The sequence below is a fragment of the Haliotis rubra genome, unplaced genomic scaffold, assembly GCF_003918875.1.
Source record: "Haliotis rubra isolate DU_JTF1 unplaced genomic scaffold, ASM391887v1 Scf137, whole genome shotgun sequence".
In the NCBI taxonomy this organism is placed as follows: domain Eukaryota; kingdom Metazoa; phylum Mollusca; class Gastropoda; order Lepetellida; family Haliotidae; genus Haliotis; species Haliotis rubra.
Genome location: NW_025765303.1, coordinates 1,050,403 through 1,067,732, shown reverse-complemented (window position 1 = coordinate 1,067,732; position 17,330 = coordinate 1,050,403). Strand labels below are relative to the sequence as shown.

At 39.7% G+C, this 17,330-nt stretch overlaps 1 protein-coding gene across 1 annotated transcript; it reads left to right on the top strand.

Moving 5' to 3' along the window:
• The first annotated feature begins 2,827 nt into the window (after positions 1 to 2,827).
• Positions 2,828 to 16,955, top strand: LOC124268210. Its single transcript, XM_046703240.1, has 3 exons — positions 2,828 to 3,010; positions 14,043 to 14,252; positions 15,378 to 16,955. Exons 1-3 carry the CDS (start codon positions 2,878 to 2,880, stop codon positions 15,752 to 15,754), a joined length of 720 nt encoding a protein of 239 aa, XP_046559196.1. The 5' UTR covers positions 2,828 to 2,877; the 3' UTR covers positions 15,755 to 16,955.
• The last annotated feature ends 375 nt before the right edge of the window (positions 16,956 to 17,330 follow it).

Below are 17,330 nucleotides of genomic sequence, written 5' to 3'. Positions count from 1 at the left end.
TTTGAATTTTCACCTATTTACCATTGGGATGACATGAAATAATTGCTCTTAAACTAACGCAAGAAATTCCTCTAAAAATGGCTTATGCGTTTCATTTTTAAAGAGTATATTCTGAATCGCAGTTTCATGTAAAGACCTCTTCTATAGTTGATAAACAGGGTAAGTTGTATATTCCTTTTTCATATTGTACTAGTTCTATATGAAATATATGCCTTGTGCAGAAATGGGGGTTTTATTCATCGTTATGACTTTTAGAGCTAAACATAACTCTTATATGTAAATTTAAGACTAAAATCAAACTTAAAAGATGTGGTGACTTACAGCATATAAGAAATATATTCCTTAACCAAATATGCATGGTATTTGATATTAAAAACATTGTTTTGTTCCAGGTTTTTGCAACTTTTTCAGTTCCCTTTTAAATTATGGCGGCCATCTTGGACTTTGAGCTAAAAATAGCTTTCACATTAATATTCAGATTAGAACCAAACATTTTTAACTCCTTTAACATATAAACACAAAAGAATACATGATTTGCTTTCACGGAATCCCTTAAGCTACTTGACTGTCACTGTTGTCTCTTCATGTGTTAGCAGATGTATTATTTTTATTATGAGATCGATGCTCATGCTGTTGATCACTGGATTGTCTTGTCCAGACTCGATTATTTACAAACCGCCGCCATATAGCTGGAATATTGCTGAGTGCGGAGCTAAACAACAACCAACCAACCAGTCTTTTTTCCTCAGAGCTAATCTCTGGAGGCTATAACTGGGATACATACTAAAACCGTCTCCGTGGCTGCCTTTAAAAAATTTTGCATTTGCTTACATTTCTTTGTTTGTTGATTAACGCCGCACTTTTCCATCTTTATGATGGAAATAATTGTAAATAATCGAGTCTGTGTCAGACAGTCAAGTGACTGACACCATGAGTATCAATCTTAGCAACTGGGTTTCGACGACATGCATTAGCCAAATACTAGTAACCGAGACTGACTGCTGTTAGTCATCTCGTACGACAGACATGGGTTGTGCAAGATCAATTCTAGCCCGTATATCATATTTCGGCCGTATACAATACATGCAACAAAACCCTTTCCACATCCATGAGAAATATTACCCTAGACAGTTGAGTCGATTACAAAAGCAATAGGACACTATCAATACAGTGTGAATCATATCACACTGATTTTACCGTGTCAAGTAGTTTCTGTGAGTGTTATCAATACGATACTGCAGGTGTTTTTAATCAATCATCCTAAGTTGGTCAAACGAATCCTTAAATCCATAAATAGTTGAAAATCCCAATACGACTCTGGCAGATAGACTTCCTGTAACTGTCAAAAGGACCGTGATCCGTCTTCCTGGTACCAAATATTCGCACAGGGAGGATTTCATGTAATGGAAGCGGGATAATAAGCTGCTCGTCGACTAATATCGGTTGCGTTTGGAGGACACGCTTTTCTTGGGTGTCAGTCATGGTTTGCTGCCGTCACCTCACAACACGAGTGATGATATAATACAATACATAGAGGATATTATATGAGTGCCAATGTCATACTATGTTTACGACACGAGCGCCTAAATGTTGGTATTTCCCGAGCGAGAGCGAGAGATATACCGATATTTAGGCACGAGTGTCGTAAACATAGTATGATATGGGCACGAATATAATATTCTGTTTATTACCGAAGTCGTCACATTGAGGAAAATAAACCCAAATCTACATTCAAACACAGGCTGGCTACCCACCGTTGCCGCATGTATATAATCATCATGAACAATGCTATGACGTCACGTTTCTTCTGTGATGTTGCGTTTTACATGCGGCGACGGCGGATAGCCAGCCTGTTTTTCAAGGTAAATTTGGGTTTATTTTCTTCAATTTGACGACTTCGGTTATAAACAGAATATTATATTCGTGCCCATATCATACTGCTATGCTATGCTATGCTATGCTATGCTATGCTATGATGAGTAAGTGGCCTCATATGATAAACAGGTTGCTGGGGCCTACTTTTGAGTCACACCGGGAGCTTACAATATCCACTCCAATGCAGACACAATGTATGATATATTTCATTGTATACTTGACATAAAATTCTATATTTACAATATTTAAGGTATATCCTTTGTATCTTATTTAGTTAAAATTACCCGTGAAGGTCCGGGTTAGAATGAACCTTCAGTAAACCATGCTTGTTGTAGGAGGTGACTAACGGGATCTGGTGGTCAGGCTCGCTGGCTTGGTTGACACATGTCATCGGTTCCCAATTGTGCAGGTCGATGCTCATGCTGTTGATCACTGGATTGTCTGGTCCAGACTCGATTACTTACAGACTGCCGCCATATAGCGGGAATATTGCTGAGTGCGGCGTTACACTAAACTCACTCACTCACTCACTTATTTAGTTAAAACAGGTTGGATAGCCTAATGGTTTAAGTGTCCACTCGTCACGTTCGATTCCCGACATGGGTACAATGTGTGAAGCCCATTTTGGGGTGTTCCTCCTCCACAAAAGAAATTGATCAGCCATAAATACTCAAGCATGTCATTGCGTGGGACACTATCATTTCTAATTTCCCCGAGTCTATTACAAGACCCATCCTTTGTCACATTTATTCTGAGCTTGAGATAAAGTTTATCTATAGCCCGGAACACTACCAAACGAACCTGACGTGTCTGTTATGTTTAGTGAGTCAACAGTATAAGTGACTCCTCTATTCAACACACATCCGGTTCAAATACCTTTCATCGCGCTCAACACGTTCTGCACACGTTTTGTCACGAACGAATAGCCCTTAAAACGAAACAGAGAAAGCGAGCTCCAAAACGCGCCGTATCGAGGAGCCGCGCCTTGCGTTCTATATTTTGATGATCTGTGTTGACATAGGCATATTGTTTGCTTTTCAACGCGCGAGGTTTAAGGACAACAAAATGGCTGTCTCTCCCTACCTACCTATTTTTGTCGCTGTGGTGGTTCTAGCTGTCTCAGTTGGCTACACGTGTGAGTATATATCTTGTTTGTGTATTCTTGTATATATTGTTGTTTTATCGTTCATTACAACTGTCCCCTGTAATAACGAATACGACCTCATGTTTATTGCATAGAGCGACGTTTCGGTTTAGGTTCTTACCAACTCTCACCTGTATTTGTTGTAAGGGGTGGCCTAAGACACACCAATATTAACACAAGTCGTCTCGCCTGTCTGTTATTATGAACTGTATGTTAAATTCACACAAAATGTATAATGTTAAATTTGTTAAACAAATCATTGACACGTCTTCAAGTGGTTTTCATTGCGTCGTTTGGGACAAGCTTTTGTTTCAAGAAGCCAGGTCTTGTCCCAACCTGTATACAATTGAAATGTGACGTGGCTTTTTTCGAAATATAGCCCTGCCGTTTGTGGGTACCCGGCAGGATGAGACGTGTTGTAACTGTCAACTTTCAAAAGGCAGCTTGTGTTGTGTTGAAATTTAAATGCAAAAATGAAACATTCTTAGCTTGATAACGGTGTATGAATGTCCTTCGAAACGTCGCTCTATGCAATAAACAAGAAATTGTCAACCATAAAGTTGTGTTTCATTTCACCAACTTCTAGAATGCCGATCAAACAATTAATTTGAATGCGCGTTGATCCCTTGACTCGTTACGTAATGAATGTATCGTATTGAGCATTCACTCGATGGGGAGAATGTCGCTTATGAAATCATCATCATCATCATCATCATCATCATCATCATCATGATCACCATCATCATCATTGCCATATCTTGTCAAGTCTTGACACGAATGTGAATCAACGAGTTATGTAACGCATGTGTAAGACCCCTTTCAACGATGACAATCCTCCGCTGTTATTTAAGCAACGTTACGAAAATTCAGGTACAAGGGAAAATATTAACCAGGTGAAAAACAACTCGATGTAGAAATATTTGTATAAAGTCTCCACACACTCAACCCGTAGCTAGTCGGGTGTCACTTTTCACGACAGGTTACCTGTAACCTTACCTGACCGTATGTCATTGTGAACCTCACACGACACAAATACCCTGGATTACAGGATCTAAATATCATATATACGTGATCGTCTGTGTTTATTACTGCTACTTAACACGCGTATTGTCTCGTTCTTCTGTTATGTCCTTGGTTTAAATTTCTTTAAGGTTCTTCAAAATGTTGGGTCGCCATTTTAAAAAGCAACTTTTCTTCATGGTTTTACATTTTGAATGCAACCTTGACACCTAGGTATTAGGCACCTCGGTATTACACACCTAGGTATTAGGCACCTGGGTATTACACAACTAGGTATTAAGCACCTGGGTATTACACACCTAGGTATTTCACACATGGGTATTACACACCTAGGTATTAGGCATCTGGGTATTACACACCTAGGTATTAGGCATCTGTGTATTACACACCTAGGTATAAGGCACCTGGATATTACACACCTGGATATAACACACCTAGGTATTAGGCACGTGGGTATTACACACCTAGGTATTAGGCACCTAGGTATTAGGCGTCTAGGTATTAGGCACCTGGATATAACACACCTGGGTATAACGCACCTAGGTATTAGACACCTACGTATTAGGCATCTGGGTATTACACACCTAGGTATTAGGCACCTGGGTATAACGCACATGGGTATTACACACGTAGGTATTAGGCACCTGGGTATTTCACACATGGGTATTACACACCTAGGTATTAGGCACCTGGGTATTACACACCTAGGTATTAGGCACCTGGGTATTACACACCTAGGTATTAGGCACCTGGGTATTTCACACATGGGTATTACACACCTAGGTATTAGGCACCTGGGTATTACACACCTAGGTATTAGGCACCTGGGTATTACACACCTAGGTATTAGGCACCTGGGTATTACACACCAGGTATTAGGCATCTGGGTATTAGGCACCTGGGTATTAGGCACCTAGGTATTAGGCACCTGGGTATTACACACCTGGGTATTACACACCTGGGTATAACGCACCTAGGTATTAGGCATCAAACAGTCAAGTCACTTTGGACACATTGTCGGTATTCTGGGCGGGACAAACTAGTCATCAGACATTCTACCATGACATTTAGGTATGTTAGTTTTTGATTGGTTGTTACTAAAAAATTAGAAGTGAAAATTTTTCAATAACCACTTCTAAAAGCCGGTTCACTGCGCGTAGTGTCAAAACACTACGCAAGGGCTATGAGTGCATATTTAAAACGCGTTTTATTCATGGTGCATATGTCATGGTAGAATAGAGATAATCCTATTGTGTTTACATTTTGGAAGTGATTATAGTTGGTTGAACGCTGCTAAACGTTTCATTTAGCAGCGTTCTACCAACCTCACGCGTTCGGTTCTAAATGACATTTAGCAGCGTTCAACCAACTATAATCATTTTCAAAATGTAAACACAATAGGATTATCTCCTAAATACCGTCACTCTTGAGAAGACGAACTAGTGATCGGACAATCCAGCTACTTTGGATGTAACGAACTAGTGATCGGACAATCCTGCCACTTTGGATGTAACGAACTAGTGATCGGACAATCCAGCTACTTTGGATGTAACGAACTAGTGATCGGACAATCCAGCCACTTTGGATGTGACGAACTAGTGATCGGACAATCCAGCCACTTTGGATGTAACGAACTAGTGATCGGACAATCCAGCTACTTTGGATGTAACGAACTAGTGATCGGACAATCCAGCCACTTTGGATGTAACGAACTAGTGATCGGACAATCCAGCTACTTTGGATGTAGCGAACTAGTGATCGGACAATCCAGCCACTTTGGATGTAACGAACTAGTGATCGGACAATCCAGCCACTTTGGATGTGACGAACTAGTGATCGGACAATCCAGCCACTTTGGATGTGACGAACTAGTGATCGGACAATCCAGCCACTTTGGATGTAACGAACTAGTGATCGGACAATCCAGCCACTTTGGATGTGACGAACTAGTGATCGGACAATCCAGCCACTTTGGATGTAACGAACTGGTGATCGGACAATCCAGCCACTTTGGATGTGACGAACTAGTGATCGGACAATCCAGCCACTTTGGATGTAACGAACTAGTGCTCAGACAATCCAGCCACTCCTGATGTGGCGAACTGGTCATCTGGAAATTCTATCACTGTGGATGTGACGACTTAAGAGATCAAGAACTCCAATCACTCCGGATATAACGAATTCGTGACCAGCCAATGCAATCATTCCGGGTGTGGCGAAGGAGACATCGGGATATCTGGTCACTGTGGATGTGACGTAAACGCGAAATTACTAAAACGAATTCAAAGTCGTGTCAGCTCAACTCACCCACCCACTTGTTATACCTGACAAAGAGCTCCACCGGCGTTGTGTATCAACTAAGATAAGCCGTCGAAGGTATGAAAGGGAGAAACACAAATGGGATACTAATTTCAATTCAAACTATTCGTCATGCCCTACGTGTATCGGCTATCGGGCAAGCCTTGTCCACTGAGGAATTTTCATTTTAAATTCTTTCGTGACAGTATATTTGAACAAAGGGTAAATTATACCCAAGCGGTGTCTGGGTTTAGGAAATAAAGTTTGCTCTACCCCAATGTGTTTTGTAATAAAGTATAGTTTTGCCCTGAACTATAATAATTAAAGCACGAGGACGGTAGTCCGAGTGCTTTGATGTTATAATAAATCAGGGCAAAACTATACCCCAATGCTCGCTCTACCCCAATGTGTTTTGTAATAAAGTATAGTTTTGCCCTGAACTATTATAATTAAAGCACGAGGACGGTAGTTCGAGTGCTTTGATGTTATAATAAATCAGGGCAAAACTATACTTTATTACAAAACACATTGGGGTAGAGCGAACTTTACATCTTTTCTAAGATGCTATATTTAATACTTTCTAAGGATAATTACGATTAATTTAAGGCAGAAAACAAACGACGGTGTCGCTGACCTAAATTAAGAATCCTCGCACAGGGCTAACTGGTGCGCTGTTCTATTGATGTGTCTGCCCCCTACGTTAAGACGAACGTTACCAGAAAAAACAAATGATAACAGTTTGATGACGGTTTACGTTCGGATTAAATATCTTCTCTGAATTATCTTAATTACATCTTTCATTAACGTAAACCATATGGGGCAATATGAACGTCGCATTTCTACTACCAACGTAAGTTTAGATCAGTACATCCAGATGAAGCTGAGTAGTCAAGCGACATTCCACGATTGCATTGTGGGAATGTAAACATTGCGAACGTTACCGTGTCGCTGAAAATTTGTGAGTCGAATGGAGACATTTTAACCGTCGTAAAACATAAACGTAATGTTTCCACCAGTGATGTTAGCTGCGTGAAGCAACTGCAAACGAAGAAACGGGATGCAACGGAGTAGTTTAGTGTAGGAGGCCGTACGAGGCGATGACAACTGACATGCATCGTGACGTCGCTTACATTGTGACGTAATGTAAAATGGTTCGATTACGAGGGGGCACACTAGAATGGCGTAGTGACGGGATAACGTCATTCAATTGTTACGTCATCAAAAAACTATACCTTTATTGTCTGATAATGTATTTTCTTTTCGATTGTTCTAACCGCTAGGCATCTTAGAAAAAGATATACAACGTTGCCAAGTTGGGGTGAGATCTGACACCTATGCAGCGACACTTCGTCAAACACGAACAAAACCATTACATGGAAAAGTAATAGCACATATATTGTTGTTTTCTTGTTGTGATGTTATTGTCTTTGGATTTATTTATTTATTTATTCACCCATTCATTCATTCGTTCGTTCGTTCATTCATTCATTCATTCATTCATTCATTCATTCATTCATTCATTCATTCATTCATTCATTCATTCATTCATTCATTCATTCATTCATTCATTCATTCATTCACTTAATTATTTATTTATTTAATATAATGATTTGAACACATAACCACCTGTGTGGACCATAAATATATTTTACATCTATCGTATTATTTTCAGTAGTTGTAGTCGTTGTAGTCGTAGTAGTCGTAGTGGTGTGGTGGTGATAGAAGTTGTCGTAGGTCTTGTAATAGTAGTAGTAGTTGTTGTTGTCGTTGCTGTTTTTTATGTTTATTTTGTATCGTCCATGCCATGTTAAACAGCAATTCGTGAATGCTAAATACAATACAATCTACCTCCGTTTTCCGTGACTAACAACTACTTCAGCTTTTTATTGGAGGTAAACAAAAGATAATGTGTGATAATGATTTCACATTTGTGACGTCACCTGATTGATATCGCCTGACACCCAGGCAAACAAAATGTGGGTAGGTTGTAGGGGTGCGGTGCACGAGACAGTGAATAAGGATTGTTACTTCCGGGTTTAAAAATACGAATGAATGCTATTCCTGGATATATAGGAGAATATACTGGCCACATACACGTAATGTTAACAGGACTGGTATTGACGATAGTTGACAGTGGATATGGTCACTTCCGGGTTTAAAACGAATAAAACATTGTTATGCCTGGATGTATAAGAGATGAAATTGGTGACAGACGTATCGATATACTTTGATGATACACGACTATGCACACAAATACCCGTTATGCTAACAAGTGTTGACAATAATTGATTAAGAATGTGGCATGTGTGTACAGTTTTAGAAGAAAATGTTCACGGTTAAGGCAACAAGCAGAACAGAACAGAATTTTATTCTCGTTAATCATACAGAATGACATAGAGAACATTCAATCGTCTATAATACAATAACATATGAGTAGATCTATATTGATTTAGAAGTCACTAAGAACAGTTTTAGTAAACAGTGAAAGTTTCAATAGGAGTGGGGTATAATCTGATTTCATAAGGAAAAGAAACTTGTCCATATGTGGATTATTGCAAAAGTAAGAGGGAAGTATCTTCTTACGTTCAACATTAAGATGTGTACATGATAAAATAACATGAAATTCGTCACAAATAACATTATTTTTACAAATTGTACATGTTCGGTTTTCTAGATTAATATTAAACCATCGTCCCGTTTCAATGGGTAATGTATGATTAGAAGCTCTTCGTTTTGTTAACCATATGCGAAATTTTGATGGGAGATCTAAAAGATAAGGTTCTAAAGTGAGTGAGGTTTTATATAAATGATAGTATTTCCCTTTAGTAGAATTTTGAGCATCGGCATACCATGATTGTTTGAACTGGTCAATTAATGAAATTTTGACATGATGTTTCAGCCAGTAAATGTTAGGGAACTTTTGAGCTTGCCAAATATAGGAGAGCCCGACGTTATGAAGAATAGTTTGGACTGCTATTAGTTGGTCGACATCAGTGATGATCTAAATTTCATATTGTTATAGAGAATGTGGGGAAATTTACTAGTTTCAGCTGTAACTTTACACCAGTAGCTGATGATTTTAACTTTTATGTGAACATCAATAAGATATCTGCCCAATTCACCATAAACCATAAAGTTTGGAGTAGATTGTTTTACTTTAAGAATATATTTACAAAACTGTAAGTGCGTTTTTCCCAAGATGATTGATTTTTCATAGCGCCACACTTCTGCCTGTGGAAGTATGCTGGCTGGCAGTGTTGCTCAGTAATTGGTGACATGCCCTGTCGAACACCGGAGTGGACACCGAAGGTGTCTATAAAACTGTTATTCTGAAGTATTCACATACATGTTGCTCAGTGATTGGTAATTTGATTGACTACTGGTGAATAGTGATTAACTTTTAATAATAAATAATAAACTGTTTTATTTTCAGACCCCTGTCTAACACCAGTGTTACTTGAAAATAGGGGTGACGTGACATTGTTAAGTTAAACACATGATTTGATTTGTTGATACATGTTATGAATAGCTATTAAACATTTATTACTTACATTAGCCCTGATCAATTTCATCCAAAACCCATTTCTCCAAACAGTGTCAAAAGCTTTGCCAAAAGCCAGACACAAGGAGCAGGTCATTTTATGCTCTGGTGGTGGGAGTTAGCATGGACACTGAACATTTTCTTTTTTTCAGCTACAGCTGCAAAACTATACATTCTCCGATATGTCTCTTTTAATAAGAAAAAGTATGAGTCCCAATAGTTTTATCGTTAAAAAAACAATAAGTATTTGTGGCAGACAGTTTCTCTGTATTTTAGCAATATGTTTATCGATAACAGTCCAGCCCTTCGAATATCAAATAGACGACCCTTTATTGTCAAAGCAAGTGTAGGCATCCAGGTGAAAGCTATACAGGTGGGTTGTGGGATAAACAAGCAGATATATCAATACAGAGCGGTGTCAGTTGAGTGCGCATGCACCTCAGTCTAAGTAAACCTAGACTCAGTATTATTCGTTACACTGCTATACTGATTCTAACAAAACCTAGTGGAAGGTCGCGTCAGCTAATCTTTTGGACTGACCAATCAGAACACAGCTTACCAAATCGCGAAAGTTAACATTCACACATACCGTTTGAACCTTTACCTAAAAGATTCGAATGATTCTGAATGCTTATATTTATGTCAATATTCAAGGATGTCATCTTGCGAAAATATAAGCAAATATACTGAGTCAAAAAAGAAACTTCACAAAATGTAATTTGAAAAATAATGAATAATTTTTCTCTGATGATACATCTATGTATCCGAAATGGGATCCTTATCTTTCGACTCTAGAAAAACGTTAGCAAAACCCACTCAAACCCATCCATTCCTCGTGCAAATGACGTTAGTGCCAAATCAGGTTTTGCACGTGAAGTCGATCACGTGATCTTCGCATCGAAGTTTTCTTCATATGCACGTGTTTGCATTGGCCTAAAGAATTGAAAAAACACTTTTAAACCACAGTTCTAACGGTACTTGAAATGCCACGATTGTCAAATGTGCAACGTGAACGTGCCGTTGGCATGTTGCAAGCGGGTAGATCAGTTATTGACGTCGCAAGAGCAATGGGATGCAGCCTTCGTACTGTGTATGACTTGCGAGGTCGTCTACAACAAACTGGCACCACTTCTGATCGCCCAAGGTCGGGTCGTCCACGTGTGACACCTACGTGACAGATTTCGGCCGGCTACACGAACCAGGGCTGAGATGTTTAGAGGTCGACTGTCCTCACAGACCATTCGAAATCGGTTGCGGGCTACCAATCTTCATTCTCGACGTCCATATTGTGACTTGACATTCTGTATACCCATGTTTTGGAACGGCGGTGTAGCCTAATCGAACTGATTATGGCACTGTCAGTGTATCGAGTACATCACACAGATCTCAGCAATGAAATAATAACAATTTCACCATCTTACCATCTCTTGTTCTTTTTATAGTGCCCTGTAGAAAGTATTTGAAGTTTCTTTTTTTGTCTCAGTATAGTAACCATGTCATTAGATAGATTAGTGTTGGCGACCAGGGAAGAGAAAATCCAAAAACCGTTTTGTAAGTCCCGCCGAACCCTAACAGGTAGTCGTTGTCTGATTGGTTAAATCCGTTCGGCCGTCTCGCGTTTGACTGGACGGTCATAGGTCGCTCAAAGGTCAGCTGACGCGACCTTCTACTAGGTTTTGTTAAACTCAGTATAGTAGCGTAATGAATAATACTTAGCCTAAGTTTACTTAGACTGGCATGCACCTACACCCATTTGGATGTAATATTCCCGGACCTGAAAAGCTTCACATGCCATCATTCAACCTATACTTAAAAGGTAATTATGCTCCTTATGTGACGTTCAGCATTGAAGAGAGCATGTTGTAAGCTATTAAATAGCTCCAGCACAGATTCAACGGGACACTGAACATCAAATATGTGATTAGTCAGCCTCTATCACTCATTACAAGCATGAGCTCATCAGTCCGTGAAATACTTGAGTCGTTGGGCAACACGCTTTGATGTGAATACACATTGCCATTTAGATTTAGAAAGTGGTGAAATGTAACTTATGTTACACTATGTTGTAGTACTTTTGCTAGGTTGAGTCCCATCTGGGATTCGAACCCACACTTTCAGTCAGGCACCAGCACACAAGGTCAGCCATCTGAACCACCGAGGTGACTGAGTGGGTTAGATTGCTGACTTTAATTTGGGTGAGGGCGATTCTTCGAATCACGGAAGGGACTCAACCTAACAAAAGTACTAGAATATGTACTTTACTGAGTCCCAAGTGTTGTCCCAAATATAACACAAGTTAAGTTATCGTCCATCCTCTGCCCACATATTTACTTATTGAAGTATTGCCTCGTACACTCCAGCGTTGTTATCTGACAACACACGCCCTGTGTCAGTGGGAGAGGGCAGCGTCTGCCACTTTGAGGGCAGGACTGATTTGCAGGGCCAATATAATGATAAACCAACCAGTCATATATCTAATGGAGAGGTTGGCTAAGGCGAAAGGTTGATCCGCCTAAAGATATCGATTACACATTTCTTCGATTTATTCGGTATGAAGGCAACTGTTTTCAAAGATATATACAGTCAAGTAAATGTGGTGGCGGTGAAGGGACTTCGATTCGTATTATCGCTCTTTCGTCCCGAAATCGAAGGCGAAAAAGTGATAGCACAGGACGAGAAAGTGACAGTTTGTATTTACTTTCTCCCCCCATCCATCCCTATTCTCTCTGTGTCTTTCTCTCCCCTCTCTCTCTCGTGAGATTTCTTTTCCATAGAGGCTGATAATTTTTACCTCTGAGGGGGATGTTGAAATTTTCTCACTGTTTTATGCGAGTGATTTATGTTAAACAATGCCAGGATTTCAGTGAAAACTACGGCCTCAGTGAAGTGTTCAGTGGAACCATCACGACGTCAGCGAGTGGCGGGTCTTGTCTTTATCTCAGAATAAATCAGGTTAAAATCTAAATATGTGCCACTCCTAAAAGAAAAACGAGCACCCCTTTTTAGCAACCTGCAGTCTACCAATTGCAGGTATTTTGTGAACCCAAAAAATGGCATGCTATGTTACACGGCCATAATGATGTTGTCCGTAAACATACCTTTTGTCATTTGAGTTATGATCATTTTGTATGGTGTCTCTTGACGAGTACAAATCTACTGGTATATGTACTAGCATGTGGGACACGCAGCTTGATGAATGTCAGTGTGACAATGGTGTTGATATGAGTAAACCACACATGGAGAGTCATCCTAACTGATCTGGCCACACCGTTAACGTTGATGATAAGAGTATTAGTAGGATGATAACCGACAAGTATAAGTGTGACCTTATCAAATATAGGTATATGAATTAGTTACTTTAGTTTTACGCCGCTTTTAGCAATATTACAGCAATATCACCTCGGGAGACACCAGAAATTGGCTGCACACATTGTGCCCATGTGGGGAGTGAACGCTTTAACCACTTGGCTATAACATCACCCCACCCCCCACCCCATACACAGTATGTATGTGTGTGTGTGTGTCTGTGTGTGTGTGTGTGGATGGATGGATATGTTTGCGTGCGAGCGTGTATGTTGTGTTTGGTGCCCGTCTGTCTGTAATCTCTGTATGTGTGTGTACATGTATATTGTATGTATACTGTACAGTACATAGGATAGGGGAACCTGAATTTACAATTAGGATAGGAAGTATAAGCGTCAACAAACCATTTCTCTATCACCACCCCTAAGCACAACGCATGGGATGCACGTGCACAACGCAGAAGCCCCATACACGTGCATGTGGTGTCATTCTTGATTTTGACGGTTTTCAAGGAGGTCGACAATCACCGTGCATCACACAGTTGTTAGTGTTTGTTTCTAGCCGTTTTTGCTTTGTTGTTGTTGTTTTGGGGGAGTTGTTTTAACTGAAAATCGTACACATGCAAATGTCACGTCATACACCAATCATCTTTCAAGAGCGATTACTGTACAAACAACTATGGTCATAAGGAAGTGCAAGTGGTGATGCGCTCACAAAACATTCATTATTATCAAATCATCATTGATTGACTCCGATATATCACCCATTTTTTTCAATCGTGAATTAAAAATGAAGTTCCCCTTCTTTTTTTGTAAGAGTATATTAACACGCTGTAGCCTCCGTGTTTTGTTTCTGTTCAAGCGTCCTTAGCATGCTACCAGTGCGCTGACTCAGGGGGCGAGGATGTGGACTGCCAGGATGCCTCCGCCCTCCTCAACATCACCAAGCCAGAGAAGAAGGAGGGAGAAGAAGAACCTGATGAATCGGACTACATTCGGAAAAATAAATACTATAAAAACTGCGATGACGTGAACCAGACCATGTGTATGATTGAATCGCACGTGTCACAAGGTAGGGCAACAAATCGTGTATTGATTGGCTGTTGTTTTACGGCGCAGTCGGCAATACCTACATGCAATGAAACCACATGATAGTGAGTGAGTCTAATTTTACGCCGCTTTTAGCACATATTCCAGCAATATCACGGCAGGGGACACCAGAAATGGGCTTCACACATTGAACCCATGTGGGAAATCGATCCCGGGTCTTCGGCGTGACGAACGAACGCTTTAATCACTAGGCTACCCCACCGCCCCGAAACCGCATGACTGCGATTCGACATTGTTGTGCTTGATTATCACATGCCTAGATTCAGAGAACAACTTAACATGATGTTTGAGGCCAGTTTGCCAAATTGTACCAAAACATCGAAGATGCGTTTTTAAAGTGTAACAGTATATATTACCAGCGTTTAAAATTCCCGCCTGCCCGACCGTCTATTTTCATCTCGGACTGTCAAATTCAAAAGTAGCCTGTCCGGTGGTCTGGTAGATATTTTTACCCCTAAGAGTAAATATTTCATAATATCAGATAGGTTCTCGTGTCGTCAGTTCGAGGTGTTTAAGGTATTATGGAAATTATACTACATACGATTGTACAGTTCCTGTTATAACCTATCACAACACATGTACTTTCAGTTTACCTAAACTCGGTGCATTGCCTGTTAGTGCTATGTAGTTCATTGCGATGCCTACAAACAGTGAATGGAGCTTGCTCGAGTCTGCAATGGCAGTCACAGTTTTTTATTGTTGAAAACCGGACAGGCAAGTTTGTATCCGGTCTGGTAATCTTTTAAAGTTACCAGTCTGGCTGTCTGGCTTGGAATTTTGGGAGTTTTAAACACTGATATTACGTCTGTTTGAGATTGGCTTAACGCTATTTTCTGTTATATCAGAACGTGTCACTTCTTAACATCGTATCGGAAACATTTCATGGAGATACAACGACAAGTTGTGAAACATTCAGGATACTATTGCCATGATATTGGATCAATGATTAAAGAAGCTGCAACAGTAAGACACAATTAGGAAGATGAAATTACTTGTGATATAATTTGACGCAGCTTATAACAGTAAACCTAATGTATCTTGCGAAAGAAATCCTTTCAGGTACAAGTCTTTTTTTCTGCAATTACAGGTGTAGTTAAAAGCTACATCCGTGACTGCAGTGATGGAGAGACCTTTTCCTTCGCAAAGTCAAAGTATCCTCGACTAGAGAACCTCCCTGCAAACAACGAGACCACTTGCACGTATGATGTCGGGCCTAACATTCAAATCTGCGTTACGTTATGCACTGGTGATGTCTGTAACGGTCCCCAGCTCGTACCCAAAGAGGAAATTGAATGTCGGAATGTTACGAATGTATACGGAGAAACAGAGGTGATCTGTGGAGCGTCATCGCTAAGTCATTTCTTGATGCACACCTCACTGAATACATTATTGGGCGGAGTGTTTGGGTTTGGCTATTTGGTACCTTTCATCGTCTACAGTCTGGCTGTTTTCCTTATGATGTAAATAGCTGGTGGTGGAATTAATTTATTATGCAAGATCAGAAATACATTTGTTCCGATGTATGCATTGACAAAGAAATATCTCAGTAAGCTACGTTTATAACGAATTACAGGTACTACTAACTGGTTGTGTTGGACCCGTCCACTTGTATATTTTAGTCGAAATGCTTAAAACGAACAAAGGTTATAGCAAACTAAAACTAGTGGCCCCTTGAGTTATAACCGTGCTTTACTTACACGATTTTATGTTATGAAAGTAAGAACCGTGAATGATAACTGATTTGACCCACAGGGCGTGACGTCACTGTTGTTTGTAACTTCATTTCAGATGTTACTTATGCAAATACGCCCAAAAGATTCACGGATGGTGATCTATTTCAGCCTAACAAAAGGAGAATTCAAGTTTGTGTGTGTGTGAGTGAGTGAGTTGGGTTTACAACCGTCCAGCAATATCACTCGCTGTTTTTTTTAGAAAAGTGCTTCACACAGTTAACCCATGAGAACCCCGGCGATCACGTTTACCACTGTGCTACCCTATCGCCTCTCAACAACTGACAGTAGACCTGTTTTAAGAGGTAATATCAAATTGGAAAGTTAATATCTGATCTGTTGAGAATCAAATAACACGTCACAATTTATTTCTGGACTCACAAAAGTCCAGAAACTCTCCGCACTGTGGCCACTTTCTGACAAGGAATTAATCTGTTTATGATCGCTCAACAAACATCCACAAAATTTGTCCTTTCATTCTTGTCACTGAAAAATAACGAGAACATGTTATGTTTTTTTTTATGTCGTTAGCTGCGTTTATCATTTATGATTTACTTCTTTTTAAACGCTGACATTGCTGTCACATGTACACTTCCACTTTTCCAATATCAAGATGCCTTCCAAAAATTATTCTAGGGCAGTTCTGCCATGATTCGTTCACAATGTATTAACCGTATTTGAATGTTATTGCTTTAGAGTTATTAATATTAATATTTATTTTTATTATCCTTATGGTGAAACATAACCGGTGTCATATATATCATGTGTGCACATGTACACATTTCACATTTGCCTACCAACCATTGTTCCTGTATTTCGTCGTCTGTGAGGTCATTAAACAATTGTATATGACGTCAAGTCAATGAACACGGCCGTCACACTTGCTTACCGTGCTTTACTGCACAAATGTACATGAATAAAATGGATAATAAACACCTGCTTGTGTAATAATCTCTATATATCCCTAATTATTCATGATTACATGTCAAATTTATTGTCTCATTCATATTATGTACAACGCCCTCAAATTAATTTCCACCGCTTTCTGAATCACACTGCTTTGCAAATAGCGGTTTTAGCTTGACATATACCACCCCGTTGTCCTCTATTTCGGTTGAGTCAGCTTTTAAAACGTTAAGAATTCTTAGTTGCATTGTGCAACTGATTCATTATCAGTTTGTTTGATTATGGGTCACAGTAGCCTTGCTCGAAGGTTGTCATAAATGCTAAGCCCATATGGAAGTATAGTAATTCTATCCGTTACGTATGCAAGTCCAGATAAGCGGACACTGGACCCCAGTCAGTTATAT

Bases quoted from the DNA above. Each gene is read 5' to 3' on its own strand.
- LOC124268210 (XM_046703240.1), top strand. From the start codon at position 2,878: ATGATCTGTGTTGACATAGGCATATTGTTTGCTTTTCAACGCGCGAGG. The intron at 3,011-14,042 runs GTGAGTATATAT...TTTCTGTTCAAG, and splicing joins TGTCTCAGTTGGCTACACGT to CGTCCTTAGCATGCTACCAG. The intron at 14,253-15,377 runs GTAGGGCAACAA...CTGCAATTACAG, and splicing joins TGAATCGCACGTGTCACAAG to GTGTAGTTAAAAGCTACATC.